Below are 17,690 nucleotides of genomic sequence, written 5' to 3'. Positions count from 1 at the left end.
TGCATGGTATTGGCTAAGAATTTATATGTAATACACACACATATGTAAGACTATAATCATAGATTCATTCCTTTAATTAATATATTTAAGAGTCAACAAGAACGTACGCGTTCAGATCGGTAATGTTTTGCACCAATAGGTGTATCGGATCACATTTTATACATATAGCATAGCTATATGCTATATGTACACGTGAGGTATCGGATGCATTATAATAGGGACACGCGCTAGATCGATATATAGTAACGACCTATAATTAATGATTAGAATTGTTGCAAATATAATTCAAGATTTTTCAGTAGAATCCTGAAAAACTCTACTTGACTTTGACATACGACGTTCACACAATATAAAGCTGATTATCGAAACGTCATTCGAGTTGCGACGTTTGCTTGCTTCTTCCCTTCTACAATTTTTTTTTTCTTTTTTTTTTAATACTCTTTTCTACTGGAAGGAATCACTCTGAGATTTTCTTTTCGATCGATATTCTATTAAAAGTGCTCATTTATCCTTTGTGATAAACGCAGATTATTTGCGTCCCGGGTTCCTCGTCTTAATAACTATCGCTTAATATTACCGTTGAGAAAGTCATTAGACTCTCGTGTGAAGCCGGCAACTTGATATCGTAAATATATGAAATACACAATTTTCCTTTTTATATTAAAATATTGCTTTATACTCATTTCGTAGATGCCATATAAGGCTGCGTACGTACATATCATATAATACGTACGCCCGATGTGTACGACGAGCGTATATGCTGGGAAACAACGTATTGCACTCTCAGAATTTAGACTTGGCACCGGTTACGTGATTACGAGACATCGATCGATTTGTGTGTATCTAAATTCTAAATCAAACGTGCGATCGATTGCAAGCGACAATTATACGATACCTACTTTCGCCGCGGGTATGAAATTATATTCGGTCAGTTCGGCACTCTAACAAATATTCGAAACTCGTTACGCGGTCGTTGCTGTTGCTGCCTAAACGATCTAATTATTAATATCTGTGAAAGCGGTAAATATCTTTCGTACTTTGTTTCTCCGTATAAAGGCCTCGTAATGTTATATACGTACGTGTATTCTTCCTATGACTACATATACAATATAAGAGATATCTTTTTGGAATATAAAATTTCTCCTGGTGGAATCGATAATACCTAAAATATCGTACAGTGCGATTTTGACTAGTTTTAAAGAACCTCTATGTCGTACTGCGTTGATCGCTATCGCGCGATGAATAGCAAAATGTTTATTTCGCTAAGTAATATATAATATGTATACAATACATTCTATTTAAAAACCTTCCAGGATGGGAATAAAGACTCTTTCTTCATCACTCATACTCTATCGTGTTCACGTTAACACCTTTCGCGGTACACTAGTAACTTTTCGTACAGTTCGTTATTGCATACGATTGTAAATCGCTACAATGGTGACGTCGTGTCCCCCGGCGTATCTCAAATTTACGATCACAGAAATTCTATACACACCCATGTCTATTTTATAGACGTGTTTTTCCTACGAAATACGTTTATTGCGCTCTACATGGAAAAAAAAAGAAAAAAAATTGCTATCCCAATTCATTACATTTATACATCTCGAGTTTTTGCATTCATTAGTCGTTGAACGAAACTTATTACGATAATAAGCGCATTGGCATTTTTATCCGACTGAAGTGTAATATTGAATTAGATGCAAATGAAATCAAAAGTTAATTTAAATTAGTATTATAATTTGAAATTCAAACTCAATTACGATCCAACGATGCGAAAGTAACTCGCGAAACTCGTATACGCGAAGGACACGCGTTGTACGAAGACGATTACAAAAACTCAGGCTCAGGCTCTGTATGACGCGATTAATTTACAATATTTTTCGCGTTATCCAAAGGAGAGAGGATAACTTGTCAATTGTCAGCTGTACAGTCTGTCTAGCTTGAGAATACATACACGTCGCTCGATGAAGAGATAGCGACTACAAACATGCATAGAACTTATATGTTTTTTTCTGTACACGCAAACCAGGACACTAGAAGTGCCTATTTCGAACCACTACATATGCAGCATCACGTGCTGGTAGTATCCTGAGATTCGAAATTTAACTTATTGTTAGTCGTTGCCGTGCGAACACAATATATATCCATTCGAGCAAGATACGATCATCGACGTCAAAACGTGGTTCGTAGCGAGCCTTCCGCAGACCCTTGGCTTTATATTATCGCAATCGGCATATGCCTAATTTGTACATATATTACTATATCGTAATATCGCGCTACGCTATTGAAAATATTAAAAAAGAACTATGCTTATATTCCCGAAATAATTTTTCTTGCGCAATGTCCAAGAAATTAGAAACGACCTGATAACTTTCGCAAAGCTTTGGTAAAACATCGACTGATAATATAATATAATATAATATAGCGGAGAAGTGCAACACTCCACTTATGTGCGGCTCTCTTGTCACCATACAATTTTACTTTATATAACATTCCTCGAGTCGCTCGCATTAATCATCACGGAAAGTCAATGAACCCGTGTTACGACAAACAAGGGTGTTACGACAAACTATAATTATAACTATGTAATTACACCACAGCCGGCTCGAGAGACTTGTGAATAGCATGTCGCCAGTGAAATGACCTCACCACGAAATTAAGGGTGCCTGTAGCAATTTTCGCAATCTGCGTTGCAATTCCTTTGATATCTCTTGCCATCGCGATTCCAATTTGCGACAGAACCATCGACAACGGTTGCTTGTCTCTGGGGCTCTTGTTCCTTCAATAAATATCGACATATTTACACACAGTTTATCGCATCGAAATCCTTCTCGGTAGTTACCCCCCTAGATTCGTTTCGACACTTTCGGTACAAACCGATCAAAGGCATTACTAATAACAATACGCCGCTTAACGCAATGAACAATCCCGCCAAGTAGAAGGACAGATCGTATGTGCCTGTGATATCGTATAGCCACCCTGAAAAAGAAATTGTTTAGTCTCAGAATTCGCTCGTAGGTATTTCGATATCCAAAAATCTGCTATTTATTAATTTTGTTACCCAAAATATTCAATTTAATTTTTTATTACCGTAACGCTCGTGACTATTTTACGTTAATTTGTGAGGGGAGGGGGGGAAGAGAGAGAGAGAGAGAGAGGAGGATATATATAACAAAGTTTCGCGTCACCGCGCGAAGATTTACCAGCTAGCGGAGGACCCATCAGATTGGCGATTCCTTGAACCAGTAACAAGAGACCATAAGCATTCGTGAATCTCTCCAAGGTGATTAGTTCGACAAGGATAATGCTGGTGAGACTGTAATTTGCTGCGATGAATAATCCAAAGGCACCAGAGACTGCACATAGAGTGTAATAATCGCTGACAACTATCGGTATCAGAGCAGTAACGGTACCGCAGAGCGCCATGCACACCGCATAGACGATAGACGCGTTCACCCATGCCCTATCGCCGGCCCAACCCAGAAAAATCTGTTAAAAAAAAAAGAAGATTCACTTTGATCGCTAGAAAATTATCAGATTGGAATGCCATTTACTCAGACAAATATTTCCGCCGGTGCTTACCTCGCCGCTCATGTTAGCGATCCCGATCACCGAGATCAGAATAGACGCGTCCGTCTCGCTAAATCCAACTTCGATCGCATTGTCCGTCAGATAGACGTAAGGCACATCGTACCACGTGTGCAAGAGAAAATTGCTGACAGCGAACAGCAGGAACCTCAGATCGGCAAAGTACGAGAAGTCTAGCATATCGACGATCAAGTCCCAAAATTCCCAGAGCCCAGCGTACCAGACGAGCTTCGTCTTGGCGATCGTAGTCATTGAATTTCTGTAAATGTCCGGGCAACTCGAAGCTCTCAAACGATATCGATTGATGTTGAGCATGGCGCCTCTGTAAGTCAGACTATGCCTATGCATTCTGATATCCTTCAAATAGGCAGTTGGCAGCCTCCTCGGTTGTTCCAACGTGCTAGATCGTCTCAACGGAGTATCGGAATCGATTTTCCTCAGCCACCATAAATACGCTGGTTCTACCGACTGGTGTTGCTGGTGTTGCTGCTGCTGCTGCTGCTGTTGTTGTTGTTCTTGTTGTTGTTGTTGTTGTTGTTGTTGTTGCTGCTGCTGCTGCTTCTGTTGTTCGTCGTGCAAAATTCGATCGTCCGTGCCCTTGTCCTTGCTTTCGGTTGTTGCTCGCAATTCAGCCAATGGACTCGGCGTGGATATAAATCGGGCCGAGGGTGTACTCAGTTGATCATGGAGGGCCCCGGAATCGCTGAAACTCCTCGACGATATCAAGAGACTCGGATAGTTTTGTAGGAGGACATTGTAAATGGTCTTGTTCGTGCTGAGCAGTTCCAACACCTCCAGAGGTACTCTCTCCCCATTCTTAACAAAGGTAGGCAGATTCACCAAGCTAGAGAATAACTTCTCCCCGCTCTCCTCATCGCCGCCATCCTGTGACCGAAGATTCTCGATAATCATCGCATTGGCCGATGCAAAACCTCTTTTAGAATCACCGTGAGGCGTTTGCGTGGTCGTGTTGGCGGAGCTGGTTGCGGAGAAGGAGTCTGCGCTGGAACTCTGGATCTTAGATCTCTTCTTTTCCCGATTCTTTTTCCTCTCTTGAGTTTTCGCTTTCGCTCTAGTGGTAGTCCATTCGAGGTCTCGCATCAGACATCCGCATACAGCGAGATTTGAAAACAATCCTGCGAGAATCAGCGTGGTTCCTCTCCAGCCGTACTCCGCCAAGAGATATTGCGTGACGGGCGCGAAGATGAAAGTCCCGATTCCGCTACCGCATACCGACAAACCGGTAGCGAAAGATCTCTTCTTGTCGAAATAATACGCCACGATTACCACCGCCGCGACGAAACACAAAGACAAGCCGAAGCCTGCTACGATGCCGAACGTGAAGATGAGTACTTCCATAGAGTTCGCATAGGAACTTACAACAAACCCAGCTGTTGCCAGTATGCTGCCGGCCACCGTTACTTTTCTACATCCGTATCGATCGGTTAGAAAACTCGCGACCGGTCCCGATAACAATGGCATCGCCATGAAGAGACTGCCGATCCACGCCGTCTTGGACTTGCCCTCGCCGAAATAATTGAGGAATTCGACGTATATCACGCCAAAGGAAAAAGTAATGCCATCCGCGATCAAGTTTACCATAAAGGAGGCCGCTACGACGACCCAGCCCCAACCTCCGTCGGGAGGCCTGGCCTCGCAAAGTTGTCCCAAGCTGGAATTGTCTTCGGAGCTGCTCGTGGTAGACGTGGAGATTGACGGGCTTGGATGCGGCCTTTCCTCGGGGGCGTGACGTAGCTGTTGCTTTTGATGCGACGACTCCTTGTTGAATTGCACGTGATGCTGCTGCTTATCCTCCTTAGGAGACTTGCCGTTGACGAGTTTCTCGGTACTCTTCTCGGTCGACGAGTGACTCTTGGACGACAGAATCCTGGTAGGAGACCCGAAAATTGTATCCCTCTCATTGAAAACGCCCTTCAATTTCTGCGGACTAGACGCGTCCTCCTTGTAGAGGCTGTTGGGTCGCTTTGGCGAACCTTGCAAATTTTGCGAAGCTTCTTTCAACTCTCGACGAGCTTCCCGACGTATCCTCGAGCCCGATTGCTCCGTTCGTTCGTCCCTCGAATCCTTTTCCACGAATCTCACCTCTTCTCCCTCTCGCGCATTTTCCATTGACTCTGACAATGAATTGTTTCGGAAGCCATTGACGTATTCCGATCCCCTCCGAACCGAACTCGAGTCTACGACGATCGTCTCCTCGCGATTATCATCACAATCGCTATTGCTTTGATCGTTTGCCATATGTGAACTTTCGTTGATAATCTCATCGTCGCTCGTTTCGGTATACGATCGCCTTACGCTCGTCGTATCATTCGTCGAGTTTCGTTCGTCGAGTCGAATCTGCTTGTCTCCTGCATCGTTAAACTTGGTCCACTCGGCCATACTGAAGAAACGAAGAATACGGGAGGGGGGAGAGATACTCACTTTCTCGATTCACTTTTTTCTCGATATATCAAAATACTTGCGATCCAATTTTCCACTCCGTGAAACCGATCGCGTACGATGTACGATACGCACATATGGACACATACGCACGAACAATCACACACGGTAACAAAAACTCGAGCAACTCTGTATTTCGCAAGGGAATTTTCAGCGGCCCTTCTCGTGTCAAATCGAAACGATCGATTCAATAGAGGTCTAGTTTCGTCCTTGACTTAAACAACGGTAAACAAGGCCACTCGTAGAGCTGCCTGGTGAACTGACGGCGCAACGGTAACAGGGATGCTGACGACCAGGTCGACGTAAAGTTGTTTGGCGATTGATAGTCGGCACCCGGTCGACCATGCAACGGTCCACCACCATTGCAATTGCGGCCCCGGATTCTCCAAGTCCAAGTAGCACTTTGATTACTTGGGACCACCTCCTCCTCCGCGAAACGTTCGTCAACCCAGGCACCCATGCGGCGAAACGTTCTTCTTCGGTTCTCGCGTTGTATTCTACAACAAAGAAAAAAAAAGGTCCAGCTGTACGTCTCATTGTCAGCGATACGTGTTGCGTCTGGATACGTCACATCTGGAGAGAGAATCGATGGATGAAATAGACAAAAGTGAATGATAGAAAAGAAGGACAGAAGGATATAAATAAAGGGATAAGAATGAGGTAATAAATACGCAACTAAATTTCGAGCGATATAAATCACGATTATATATAAATCAAAAGGGTTTAAATAATGTATATAAGCAGTACTTGTGTCGTTTGCGACAGCAAACGGATTCTATAGTATATTTGTCAGAGAGCACGTTTTTCCGAAAGGGCAAACTATCCTTAAGGTATTAGGGTGCAGTCCCACGTAGAGAAAAAAGAACGGAAAGCAAGCACAGTGATGGGGGGTAACTAATCAGAACGTTTCTCCAAATATCCGTTCCGATATGATTTTATATGACCGGGTTCTCTATGTACCAAGAAAAACGGAAATACATAAATATTAAAAATCATTTTTTATCAATTATACTTCATACAAATAATTAATATTATAAGATAATATCTGTCTATGATAAATGGAACGATCTCATGGAATATATTTTATGGAAAAACAAAGATAATTCAAAATTATTGTAAATTTTAGATTAGAATTCTTTCCGTTTTTTCGTAAAATATCGTCCATGGGGAACCCAGTCATATAAAAGCGGAACGGAATGAAAGTGATTGGTTACCCCTTACTATGCTTCCTTTCCGTTCCGCTTCTTCCTCTACGTAGGACTGCACCTTTAGCGATCTCTCTCTCTCTCTCTCTCTCTCTCTCTCTCTCTCTCTGTCTGTCTATCTATCGTTTAAATCGAATCAAATGATACATGTATATCCCGTCGCTAAACGCAAGGTGTAATAACACGACGATCAATGTGACGCACGCAGTCACGAAAAAAATGTCTCGCGCGCTCGGCTATATTTACTCGCTAAAGCAACATTCTCGAGCATTATTAGACGTTCCAAGTTCGATGTTTGGCAAAGACACTCGACACAGTGTGACTCGCTTCTGGCATTTCGTAACCGGCCGAAGTAGCTCGAGTTAGAGTCAGCGATTATAAATGAAGCTCATTGTGTATGAGTTGCTATCAATTTAAGGATTTAACGGTGGCCACGATGATCACGAGTGTATCATACGATCTCTTTTCCTTCTTCTTTTATACCTTCCACCTCGACCCACGATTGTAATTTGTTTTCAAAGTTTGATTGCTGGTATAAGCAAAAATTTCAAGTTCGTGCAGACGTTAAAGGGTGAGTGTCGAGACTCGACGTGACGTAACGCGACGCGACGCGACGCGACGCGACGCGACGCGACACGGTTTATGCATATGATTTGTCGCCGTGCTGCGCCGCGATACTTGAGAAAAGTTCAACTTTTCGATGCACGAGAGATGTCTTTTATCTCCCAGTACTTAATCGTTTTCTCAATAAAATTACATACAGACATATTCCCAACACCGCCAATTAAATTTTTTCCTTTTTTCAAGTAATAGTACATTATATCTCAATGCTACTTTTCAGTGGTATTCATATAAATCATTACGCTTACATCGAAAAAAATCATTTCTTTGGTATTTTAAACTTTTACAATTTTTCGTCAGGAAACCAAGCACATCCAAGGGTTAAGACTATCAAATACTCGATCTCATTACGAAATTGCTTATATCTTTGAAACATCAATGAAAATATATATAATAGTATGAAAAAAATTGAGTTTTAAAATTGCGTTTACTTAATGTCTACTTACTTAGAAAATGACGCTGTCAGTTTCAAAACATATTTTATTAAAATATGTCTCTCTGTCGCACGGTGCGCACCCGTTGTGCTTCTTGAAAATTTACATATTACAGACCAATTCGATGTTGAATGTTGAAAAGCCAGTCAAATATGTTATGTCACAACTTGTCTGTCCTGCAGCGTTTGTCAAAACTAATCGTAGATTTAACGCTGACCTAGATCTTATTGGGTTATTTAACTCACAATCAGAGGAAGAGGACCATTTAACTTTTTACGTGGAACCTTAACACGCGAACGCGAGTGCTGCACACTGCGCGTAAATGCCCGAAATATAGAAATTCACGGTATTATAGACACGCGAAAAGTGAGCAAAACTGCCAAAAGTTTAACTATATATTTCGACACATATGCATAAAATATACGTAAGTAACAAATACGATACATTCCGATAACATGGAATATCGGCGTCCAAAATAATACAAAGATAAAATAATTGCCCTAGTAACTGTCTAATAGAAATTAATTTTTGTATACGTAGAAACGACTTGTCGATGAAATATAGATTTGAGAGATAAAGCATATTTTAGACCGTTCACACACATGTTCAAAAAAGACAAAATTTGTAAGAAAAAAAAAATATATATATACACAAGTAAAAACAAAATGTAAGGTATTCAGTTAGAAGGCTTAAGGCACTTAAGGCCAGCTGTCTTCGCATCGGGTTGGAAGGAATTTGATAAAATTGGTGTCCGATTTCGTATTATACAACAATCGCGCGATACGAGTTATCGAAGGCACTGACGCAAGGCGACACGTATCTTATTTCGGCGATATCTAATTAGACTGTTTCGTCTATTTTTAAAAATTCTGAAAATTCCCCAAGAGACAATCTGAAACTCGTTTACTCGTTCACTCGTTCCGTCGTTTATATCCGATTCGGTCATATATGCGGTCATATGTGTAAGAACGAAGAAATAGGCGCCTTTCGCCGACAAAATTTTACGCAATTTTGGCTTCGTTCCAGTGAGCACGGGTAAACCAGGGTACGTTCACGGTCCAAATTCAACGCCAGCACGGTGTTATATCGTTTATATCATTTACGCATTAACGTTAGAGCGTTGTCATAATTTCATCGATCCCATCGTCGTATACGATCCGCGATGTGCGCATATTTAATTTGCTGCAAATCGTTTGTCACAGTTGTAACATTACTTACGATTTAATCGAAGCGGTGCGGCGTATGCTCATAAATCATAAATCGTAAATAATCTTAGATCTAAGAGGTGAATTCAATGAATACGTTCCTTGAGAATAAACCGAAGATACACGACGTACATTACAAACGTATCAGACGTAAAAGATAATTAGAGAAGGAATCGATGAATTAATGAAAGATTTTTTTATGATTCGTTGAAGCCCTTGAAGCACGTGTAATGCCAGAGGGATGGCATTAAAAATACGGCTTATACGCCCTCCGTTTGTAACGCCGCGCCGCGCCGCGCCTCAGGAAGGTTTATTTATTTATTTATCAATCAATATTAACAAAATAATATTAGAATAGTATTAATGTTCGACCGAAAATTAAGTGGATGTCCATTAATCGTTATCGACATCGGCATCGGCATCGGCATCGAACCGCGAACCAACTTGGAACTTGGAACCATGTGTCGTGAGTCGTGATAACGTGCGCTCATCCACGCGAAGCATCGCATCGATCGTACTCGTGTCAAGTAAGCGCATTGGTAAGGTAAGCGTTAGGTACGCGTTCCGTACGTTTCTAGTTTCTATATACAGCATTTTCTTAGGAAGAATGGTGTAACGCGCCCGTACGAGGTTACTTTACATATAACTCTCATCTTACAGATGTCAAAAAGTACCTATTTAAATTTTTGACATGTACAATTGCAATAAAAAAAAAACCGTTTAACGAAGCAATTCAGAAGAATATAGCGCAGCGTAGCGAGATATGTAATGTACAATGCACGCGCACATTGCACGGCATGCTAGAAAAAAATAGCGTGTAACGTGCTAAGTATCTCTAATTAGTAATTATCGAACCAAAAAACTTGGCAAATCGATTAGATGATTTCAAACGTGCGTTAATTGGATTATAACGCGTTTTTCATGATATGCTGAAAAATCGACATAACGCACAGCTTATAAATACTGTCGCATCTCTCTCTCTCTCTCTCTCTGTGCTCTACATTATCTCATTGTCAGACATCGTTACCGTTTATCATACTCGTTCAAGACAACGTATCTCGCATATATCATATATTAATTTCACGTTTCGCTTCAAAGGCACACTTTTGAGAAAACTATTATGTATCACATCCTTAGAGGCAGTCTGTCTTTATGAATTTTTACCGGTGAGAACGAATAACATATATAGATTCCCAATCGCGAGCAACGGCGTGATTAATCAGATTAATACAATCACGATGCGCGATTTCTCAGCTTACAAGTTCAAAAGATTCAAAGGTCGTATTCTACGGTGTAAGAGTATACATGTATAACGCGCGAAAAACAATACTTAAAAAATTTCAACAACGAGAACTGTCAACGAATTATTCATCATGCTTACGATAACCTTTGCCGTTATCGAAACTCTATTTATTTCCTGCTCGATTCCGCTCGGACTTAAGATCGCGTATTTTAGCGTACATAAGCGCGACGTTAAAATGAGAGCCAACTTAAATACCCTACCATATCACAAGTATCTGTAGTAAAGAATAGGTAAAGAATTGACGAACCATAATGAACGGTGATGCGATCGGTTACTTTCCGTTATCCAAGCTGTTCAATTCCATTCTCGTTTAGCGAAACGGCACGTCGAGGCACGATCAGTTCAAAAAAAGCGTAAGAAACGTAGCGCTCTAACATCCAACTAAGTAATATTGCGAGGTCGCGCAGCTCGCTCGCTCGCTACCGCTACCGCTTGGCCTTTGCACGAGGTCGAACACCCGCGTTCGCGAGACGGCGAAATCTCCAGATCCCGCGAAATATCATCGCAGAAGAGAGAGAGAGAGAGGGGGGGGGGGAAGGAGGAGGGGGAGAGGAAAGAGGAGGAGGGAGGAAAGGAGAAGAGAAAGAGAGAAAGAGAAAGGACGTACGCACGCGTTGTCACGATCGCCGATGGCGACGAACCGCCGATCCACGAGCGAATGCGTTAACTCAAAACTCGAACGAGTGCGCGATTTAGGCGAGAGTCTGTTCTTGGTCGACGCTAAAAGTCACCGCGATTAGCGAGATGCTCGAGAAAAACGATCGTCGACGACGAACGTGAATCTCTCTCTCCCTCTCAGTGATCCGTCATCATGTCCGCGAAATGATATCTTTCATCTCGGGCAGCTCGGGCTGCGCTTTGACGCAAAGTTTTCCGCGCACAAATATTGGAGTTCGGAATGTTTCTCACAATCAGCTGCGAAGAGATCGCCGCCTCGTTTTGCCGCGCGCGATCGGCATTGCGCGTGTCGCGCGCACAGAAGGATGACCGGGCTAATACTGATAGCTGGTACCCGCTCTCGCTGATACATATGACCATTGGCTTCGAACGCGTTTCGTCGTGACGTCACGCGGTGTGCCGATCTCGAACGCACTGCGACGCAGGGAGGGTTTACTCCGAAAAGTAACATGATGCTATTACTTTATCTTACTATGCCGATTATCGGGAAAACGCGTTTCGTCGATTGATCATTGATTAATATCCTTGGATCCTCGCGCTAGTATACCGTTTTTGTTTTTATCGACCAATACAATTTTGCATTGAGATAATTACGAATCGCGTAGGACGGCACTTGAAAAAGCCGAACAATCGAAAAGTGGCGATTGAACGGAAAGCTACCAGTCTCTTGTACTTGTAACGTCGCACAAAAGAGATCCCGCAAAGGGTTTTCTCTTATAACGTATGTATATCTGTAGAGTTAACTAGCTATATATATAGTATGTACTATTGGTGTGCTTGTTATTTGTATTCGTTATCGATTATATGTACACGAAAGCAACGATAATTTACATATCGAATAAAAGTATGAACACGAAAGATGCGCAATCTTTAAAACGCTTTCCAATCTAACGACTCGTGGCCACACAGTATAACCACATAGCTTCCATGTATAATATGAAATGCTTATCACGCGCGAGTCGTAGAATTATACAGATAAGAAACAGCTTTCTTCTCCCGCTTGTACGTACCGCTTTACTCTATACGTATTTTAAAATTATAATATTGTAATATGCGCAACATATTACCGCAATATTACAACATCTTACCACCTTGCCATCAAGCTTTAATTATAGGTAAAGCTAAGATTTCATTTCATTTCCTTTTCCTTTCCGTTCGAAATTTATAATCGAGCGATCGTCATATTATTAACGTAACAATGGATTATTTTCTGAGAAAATCGTAACGTTTACGTTACGTACGAAGTAAGTTATCTTTTTTTTAATTTTTTTCCATTTTCTCTATCATATTCCTACAATGATAGACTAGCTATTCTTTATTTATATACGATATATACGATATATCGCAGTTGTATCGTAAAAGAGTTTAGCATCATAAAATTGCATCCTCGATACGGAGATGATAAAAGTATATATAGAGCTTAGAACTAGCCAAAGATAAGCGTAATAGCGTTCGATAATATCTTATCTTTGTACGTGCGTTTCGTCAGAAAATGACGATACAGGGAGTGCTAGACATTGCGTGCGAGACATTAATTTTTTGTTCATTTTGCGTGTGTGTGGTTAATTGGTAATTTTATTACTATCATTATATCACCATAAACGGGCAAATTGCACAAAACGAAACACGAACGAAAAGAACAACTGGAACATTATGCATCGATATGATATAAATATATAATTATACACGCTTATGTAACAGTTCGTCGAAAGACAAACATAAAACAGCATCACGTTCACCGCATCGGGAAAATCCCGTGTAATTGAAAGACAAGTTAAATACACGATACGATACGCTACCGACATCCCACTCATGTAAATCGTATATATTATACAATGGTGAAATTCTTCAAGACTGCACAAACCTCGGAAATTTCCTAAGGACACGTGGATTTCCACGTAAAACATTTGGCGAGGCAAGAGACAAACAAAATAATTATCACGGGACGCGAGCATATATAAGACGAGTGTATCTTCCCTCAAAGAAATTGCCAGCCAAGTCATCCAACTAATTTCTATTCGATGACAGGATCGGATTTATGCGTAGAATCTTGTGATTTCCCACCGATAAATCGACGTAAAGTCTTCCATCTATAGTTCCGTCATGAGGATAATTTTATAGAAACGCACGTTAAGTGTTTATGCACAGGTGGCAAACAAACTATATCATAGGTATTTATCCTCATCGTAAGAATATTCGTAAAAATTTTTATACAAATCGCGGAAAATTTCGCAGGCAAAAAGATGCAGCAAACGCAGCGTGCGCGCGCGTGCAAGCGAGAGAAAGAAGAGAAACTTCATGACGATTAACCACGTGCGTTAAATGCTGATTAATAAACTAGATTATAATGAAAAAAAATATACGCGCGCGTTACGATGATACGTCAGATCACTTAGTCTTGACACACGCTCGAAACTCGCACGTGTATGTACACGTGCTTTGCTTCGTTATTATTTAGAATTAGATATATCTTAAGCTTAAACGTCAAAGTGATGCAGCATCCATGCATCTTTCCGCCGCGCCGCGCCGCGCTGCTCGGATCTCCGCACTTGACTGAAAATACACGCATACAATCCATCCATTAGAAATATGTTGCGTTACTTATAGCGAATTCGGACGCTTGCACTAGTGCACACTGAGTGCGCACTAAGGCTTGTTCTAAATCAATTGTTATATTTACAGATCATCTTAAATACTTATTAGTCTGTAAAATAATTTGTACAGCATCCATATAGATATTACAGATTGTTTTATTGGCTAAAAAGTTTTTTAATGTGTATTTAAGCGACTTTAAATACTTTAAATATAAGAATTAGATTATAAACAAGCCTTAGTGCGCACTCAGTGTGCACTAGTGCAAGCGCCCGAATTCGCTATTAAATTCAAACAAGAACAATCTTTTGGGAAATATTTGTTTCGTAAACAGCGACAACACATTTAATCATTTATAATTTAAATCAATGTGTATATATATACATATATAAAACTGTAAGAATAAACACGCTGGAAATTAAAAGATGCGACACGAACGCTCTGGTTTATTCTTCAATTCAATTCTTATGAGAATCATCAAGTCGAAACGGATACATCCGATATTTATATACGCTTACGACAATATAATCTCATCAGTCATCACGCGCGCGTATATACGTTGTGCATGTGCACGTTGCACGTGCACGTGCACGTGCACGCGCACGCGCACACGCGTGACATGCGTAAAACATGTCGGAATGCAAATTGCACGCGACTATAATAAGAGTCTCGCCTACCTAATAAGGCTCATATTCGATAGGTAGTCATTAGTACATTAGTATATCGCGGTAGATATAAAATGTAAAACGTATAATATACAATTGCATAGAAATACGATTTTTTATTTAAGGGGGGAGGATCAAGTAAATGACTTAAATTTTGCGATTTTTTTTTGGAAGAGAATAAATCGATTGTTTTGAAAATTAGTGCATGTTTTTATTTAGTATTTAAACTACACACGCATTTCATGAAGAGGCAACTTCAACCAGCTACTGCTCAATAAATTTGCATTATTTTTATATACATAAAAAAATTCCTGTGTGTAGTTTAAATACTAAATAAAAACATGCACTAATTTTCAAAATAATCGATTTATTATTCTCTTAAGAAAAAAATCGCAAAATTTAATTCATTTACACTTGACCCTCCCCCCTTAAATATAACTTGTATGTATGTTTCTCATATACAATTGCGATCGATTTATCGTTCTGGGCAATAAATCAGATAATACTAATCGATTCATAAAATTGTTAAACTTAATAAACGATTGACAAAGATTTATCACGGATAAAAAAAATATCTGTAATTAACAATATGATATAAATAAAGTGACAATTATTAATTGCAATGTTATCTGCAATACAAAGCATACAGGATGAATCATTTGACATTTCTATCCAAAGTGAAAATTGGGAAAAAAAAAAAAAAAAAAAAAGATTTTTTACGCGTGTTTTGTGCCGAAATATGTAAAGAGTACTGTTATTCTTTTAAACAAAACAATTAGTTCTTTTTTCACACACAAATCGATTCTTTAATTAAACGACAATGTATATTAAACACAAATTCATTTTTTAGCTTTTTCAACATTTTTAATAGACATTTTTGTTGAATTTTTTTCAACTGACATGCAGCATCGAGTCTTTCTATGGAAGCCCATTACCAAATTCTGTACCGTAAACACATTGTTAAATATAACTTGTAACGTTTCTCAAAAATGAACTAGTAAAATGTAAAAATCTCAAAAGATTCACATGCTAAAATTATCCGTAAATAAGCTTACGTTTCAAATTTTATGCAACGCTTTCAACATTTTTGAAAGAATAAGTAAAGCACAAGTAAACCCTAAAGCCCCTTACACAATGCGAGGCGATATAGCGATAGCGATAACGACGAAATTTTCAACCTATCGGAAGCCAAGCCATGTATATCAGTGCTGCAGCTTTGTCGGCAATCTTCAGCAATCTTGTCGCTATCGCTATCGTTATCGCCACGCATTGTGTAAGGGGCTTAACACTAATTGTAACACTATCTGAAGACGCGATCGAACGGTGAAAACTTTTGCATATCGCGAATAAAGTTGATGTGTACCTATATAAAATTTAGATGTCGTTAACGTAAAACATAATAGATATGACAAAATATAGAAACTATAATATTTATATGTATACTCTATCGCTTTATTTTTATAAAAATGGATATTTCACACGATACATTAGGAAAGCGAAGGAGGAAATCGTGAGGAAAATTTGAGGATCTAGATTAGGATCTAAATCTAGCGATAAATGAAAGACGTTTGAAATACTACGCTGTGAAACTGGCCAAGTATTATACGCGTATTTCAAACGTCTGTTTTGTATACACAAACAAGTATCGTAGAATTTTCGAGCGAGGACAATCGATGTCCGTGTCAAGTAGAAGTAGTAGGATGTAGGATGGCGGAAATAGTAGCAAGTATTTGCGGAAAACCGGCCGTATGTACGCTCGTACCGCGGACCGCGGCTATCCAAAAGGGAAGATCAGCTGGTCGCGTTATCATAACCGCAACGGCTGTTATTGATCCGCAGCCGCAGCCGCAGCGCAGAGCGCAGAGGAAGGTTCCGTACGCGTACGCGGTCATGCAGCAGCGTGCGCGCATAGGCACATAGGCTTCTACTTGTGTAACTTGTACACGTACTGGTAAATCTGAATCTTATCTTATGAGCGCTACGAATGCTGACGAATGCTACGATCAGTACGATGTACGATTGATAAAGAGCGCCGTGAGGCATGAGGCGTGAGGCAGGGCTACGGCTACAGCTATACTCACCGATGCTCGCTCTCTCTCTTGCTTGCTTGCTTGCTTCCTTCCTTCCTCCCTCCCTCCCTCTTTCCCTTTCTCGCTCTCACTCTCTTTCTTTCTTCCTCTCTTGAAACCGATGCTAAAAAACCGGAATTAGCCGCATGATATGCGCGGGAAAATAATCCGCTGTTGTAGCTGTCGACACTTGACAGTCGCCGATGGTCGCTGATGGTCGCCGCGAAGAGGGCGACGGGCGACTTTACTCGACGTCGACGAGGATGACGAGTCGCGCGCTCGGGACTCGGGATTAATCCGAATCCGAGGGATCAGTAGCAACGAGAGGACCTTTCCCGCGAGAGACAAAGCGTTAAGCGACGACAAAATCTCACGACGGCACGATATGATCTCTCTCAACTCGGATACAAGTCGAGATTAAAGATTAAAGCCGAGCACGGAGACACGCACCAGGAAACCAATATCTCTTGGGCTCACGCTGTAGTCGCGGTATCGCTTTCGCGGCGACAAACGACACGAGCCAAGGGTGAATTTTGACCGATTGACTGCGCGCGCACCGCGCAAGCGGGCCAAGCGGCCAAGCGGCGCAAGTCGCCACTCGCCGCGGTGCCACCGGCCGCCGCCGCTGCCGCCGCCGCCACCAACTTGCCCCCTCTTCGCCCTGTTTTAACCTCACACTCTCGCAGTCAAATCGTATTGCAGATATCGTATGCAATTTCACTTCTCAATCGCTATATATGTGTATGCGTATGAGATTCATTATATGCTAATTTTTTTCCATCACCTCGCCTAATCAAATACTATTTCTCTCGGTATTGTACCGACAGCGAAAAACTTATAATTTGTCAATGACAGGTAAAGTGGATGCTA

The 17,690-nt window shown here is 40.9% G+C and overlaps 1 protein-coding gene across 5 annotated transcripts; it reads right to left on the bottom strand.

Annotated features, from left to right (window-relative positions):
- Positions 1 to 45: 45 nt before the first annotated feature.
- LOC112455381 lies at positions 46 to 17,377 on the bottom strand. 5 transcript variants are annotated; one of them, XM_025017268.1, is made up of 4 exons: positions 16,833 to 17,377; positions 3,583 to 6,545; positions 3,204 to 3,489; positions 46 to 2,979 (listed from the first exon to the last, which is right to left on the bottom strand). In XM_025017268.1, exons 2-4 carry the CDS (start codon positions 5,986 to 5,988, stop codon positions 2,801 to 2,803), a joined length of 2,871 nt encoding a protein of 956 aa, XP_024873036.1. In that variant the 5' UTR covers positions 5,989 to 6,545; positions 16,833 to 17,377; the 3' UTR covers positions 46 to 2,800. The 5 variants fall into 5 exon arrangements, with proteins under 5 accessions (XP_024873036.1, XP_024873041.1, XP_024873039.1 ...); XM_025017273.1 differs by lacking the exon at positions 16,833 to 17,377 and adding an exon at positions 13,359 to 13,936; XM_025017271.1 differs by lacking the exon at positions 16,833 to 17,377 and adding an exon at positions 11,726 to 11,827.
- Positions 17,378 to 17,690: the final 313 nt, after the last annotated feature.

This window comes from Temnothorax curvispinosus, unplaced genomic scaffold (genome assembly GCF_003070985.1).
Source record: "Temnothorax curvispinosus isolate PA1 unplaced genomic scaffold, ASM307098v1 QBEX01006032.1, whole genome shotgun sequence".
Taxonomy (NCBI): domain Eukaryota; kingdom Metazoa; phylum Arthropoda; class Insecta; order Hymenoptera; family Formicidae; genus Temnothorax; species Temnothorax curvispinosus.
Note: the sequence above shows the minus strand (reverse complement) of the source record. Positions and strands in the feature narration are given on the sequence as shown.

What these genes read in the sequence shown, in the direction of transcription:
- LOC112455381 (XM_025017268.1), bottom strand. Translation starts at nt 5,988, where the DNA reads ATGGCCGAGTGGACCAAGTTTAACGATGCAGGAGACAAGCAGATTCGA. An exon ending in TCGCTAACATGAGCGGCGAG is followed by an intron (nt 3,490 to 3,582) that starts GTAAGCACCGGC and finishes TTTTTTTAACAG; the next exon opens with ATTTTTCTGGGTTGGGCCGG. An exon ending in GATGGGTCCTCCGCTAGCTG is followed by an intron (nt 2,980 to 3,203) that starts GTAAATCTTCGC and finishes TTTCTTTTTCAG; the next exon opens with GGTGGCTATACGATATCACA.